General features: G+C 34.1%; 1 protein-coding gene across 1 annotated transcript in view; it reads right to left on the minus strand.

Annotated features, from left to right (window-relative positions):
* The window catches only part of LOC117107096, an 8,179-nt gene extending 7,582 nt beyond the window's left edge, over nt 1-597 (minus strand). The window contains exon 1 of the mRNA XM_033248650.1: nt 398-597. Coding sequence (XP_033104541.1) covers nt 398-589 — 192 coding nt within the window. The 5' untranslated portion in view covers nt 590-597. The remainder of the gene's footprint in view (nt 1-397) is intronic.
* Between the last annotated feature and the right edge of the window lie 469 nt (nt 598-1,066).

Consider the following 1,066-nt stretch of genomic DNA (forward strand, 5'->3'; position numbering starts at 1 on the left):
TCATATTCCTGTTCTACAGCCAAAAGTTAGTCTAGATATCAATTTTCAGTTAATTATCTTTATTCTATTTGAAGATATGGCTAATTGAAAATGCAACTTTACAAACATGTCATAATTGATAGCTAAAATGGGTATGACCCTAAAATTTCAAATGGCCGTAACTTCTAAATGACTTGGAATTGGCAAGTCAAATTTTGGGTTTGTTCGTCAGACATGTTGGTGCACATTATATCCGAGTTTCAAGAAAATCTGAGACAGTACCCAGCCATGATTTTCTGAAAATTTGTTGAGTTGGCACGGAATGACCCAAGTATGTTTACTATGAAATGCTGCCAAATACGGCAAATGCTGCACTAAACTATACAGTATTGATAGCATGCAGAAATGATAGACTTACTGCTCCAGTCCACAGTGGATTTCCACCATAGCCATAGTAGATGGTTGGCAAGGCAACAGAAACAATGCCAAATATAAATGTAAGTGTAGCTGCTATTATCAACAGAATTCCTACAGCAAACTGTCCCTTCTTGGAGCATGAGCGTTGAGGGCGCTGGTTGCCTTGGATCTGGGCTGGCTGAGCAGGTGTCATGCTTCACACTGAAAGAAAATATTATACATACAACATTTTAGTTATTATTTCATTGCAGGTTTTAGGATAAGAAATAAGATTGATATGATAGTGTAATAAATTTATTATCAATATGAAGAGTACACACTAAATGCATTCTTTTCCACAGAATTGTATTGTACCGACTGTGATTCATAACTTCACAGATTAATATTACAATTTTGAATATTTTGGTAATTTTTTTTTAAATGACAAAAACTCTGAGAATGGGGGCTGTCTATTCCATATGGTAGAATCCATTTTGTAATACTGTATGACTAATATAAAACAAGCCCCTGGAAATTAATTAATTTGTATTATGTTTAAAACTGACCTTGAAATGCTTTAATACAGGGATGTGGTATTATTTATTCCTACAAATATTGCTTACCTACATTTTTTTCTAAAAAAAATATTGGTGGCAATCACAGCAACACATCCGCTAGGTCTAAGTCATTA

This window comes from Anneissia japonica, unplaced genomic scaffold, assembly GCF_011630105.1.
Source record: "Anneissia japonica isolate Jap-2015-1 unplaced genomic scaffold, ASM1163010v1 scaffold1726_len428862_cov177, whole genome shotgun sequence".
Classification (NCBI taxonomy): domain Eukaryota; kingdom Metazoa; phylum Echinodermata; class Crinoidea; order Comatulida; family Comatulidae; genus Anneissia; species Anneissia japonica.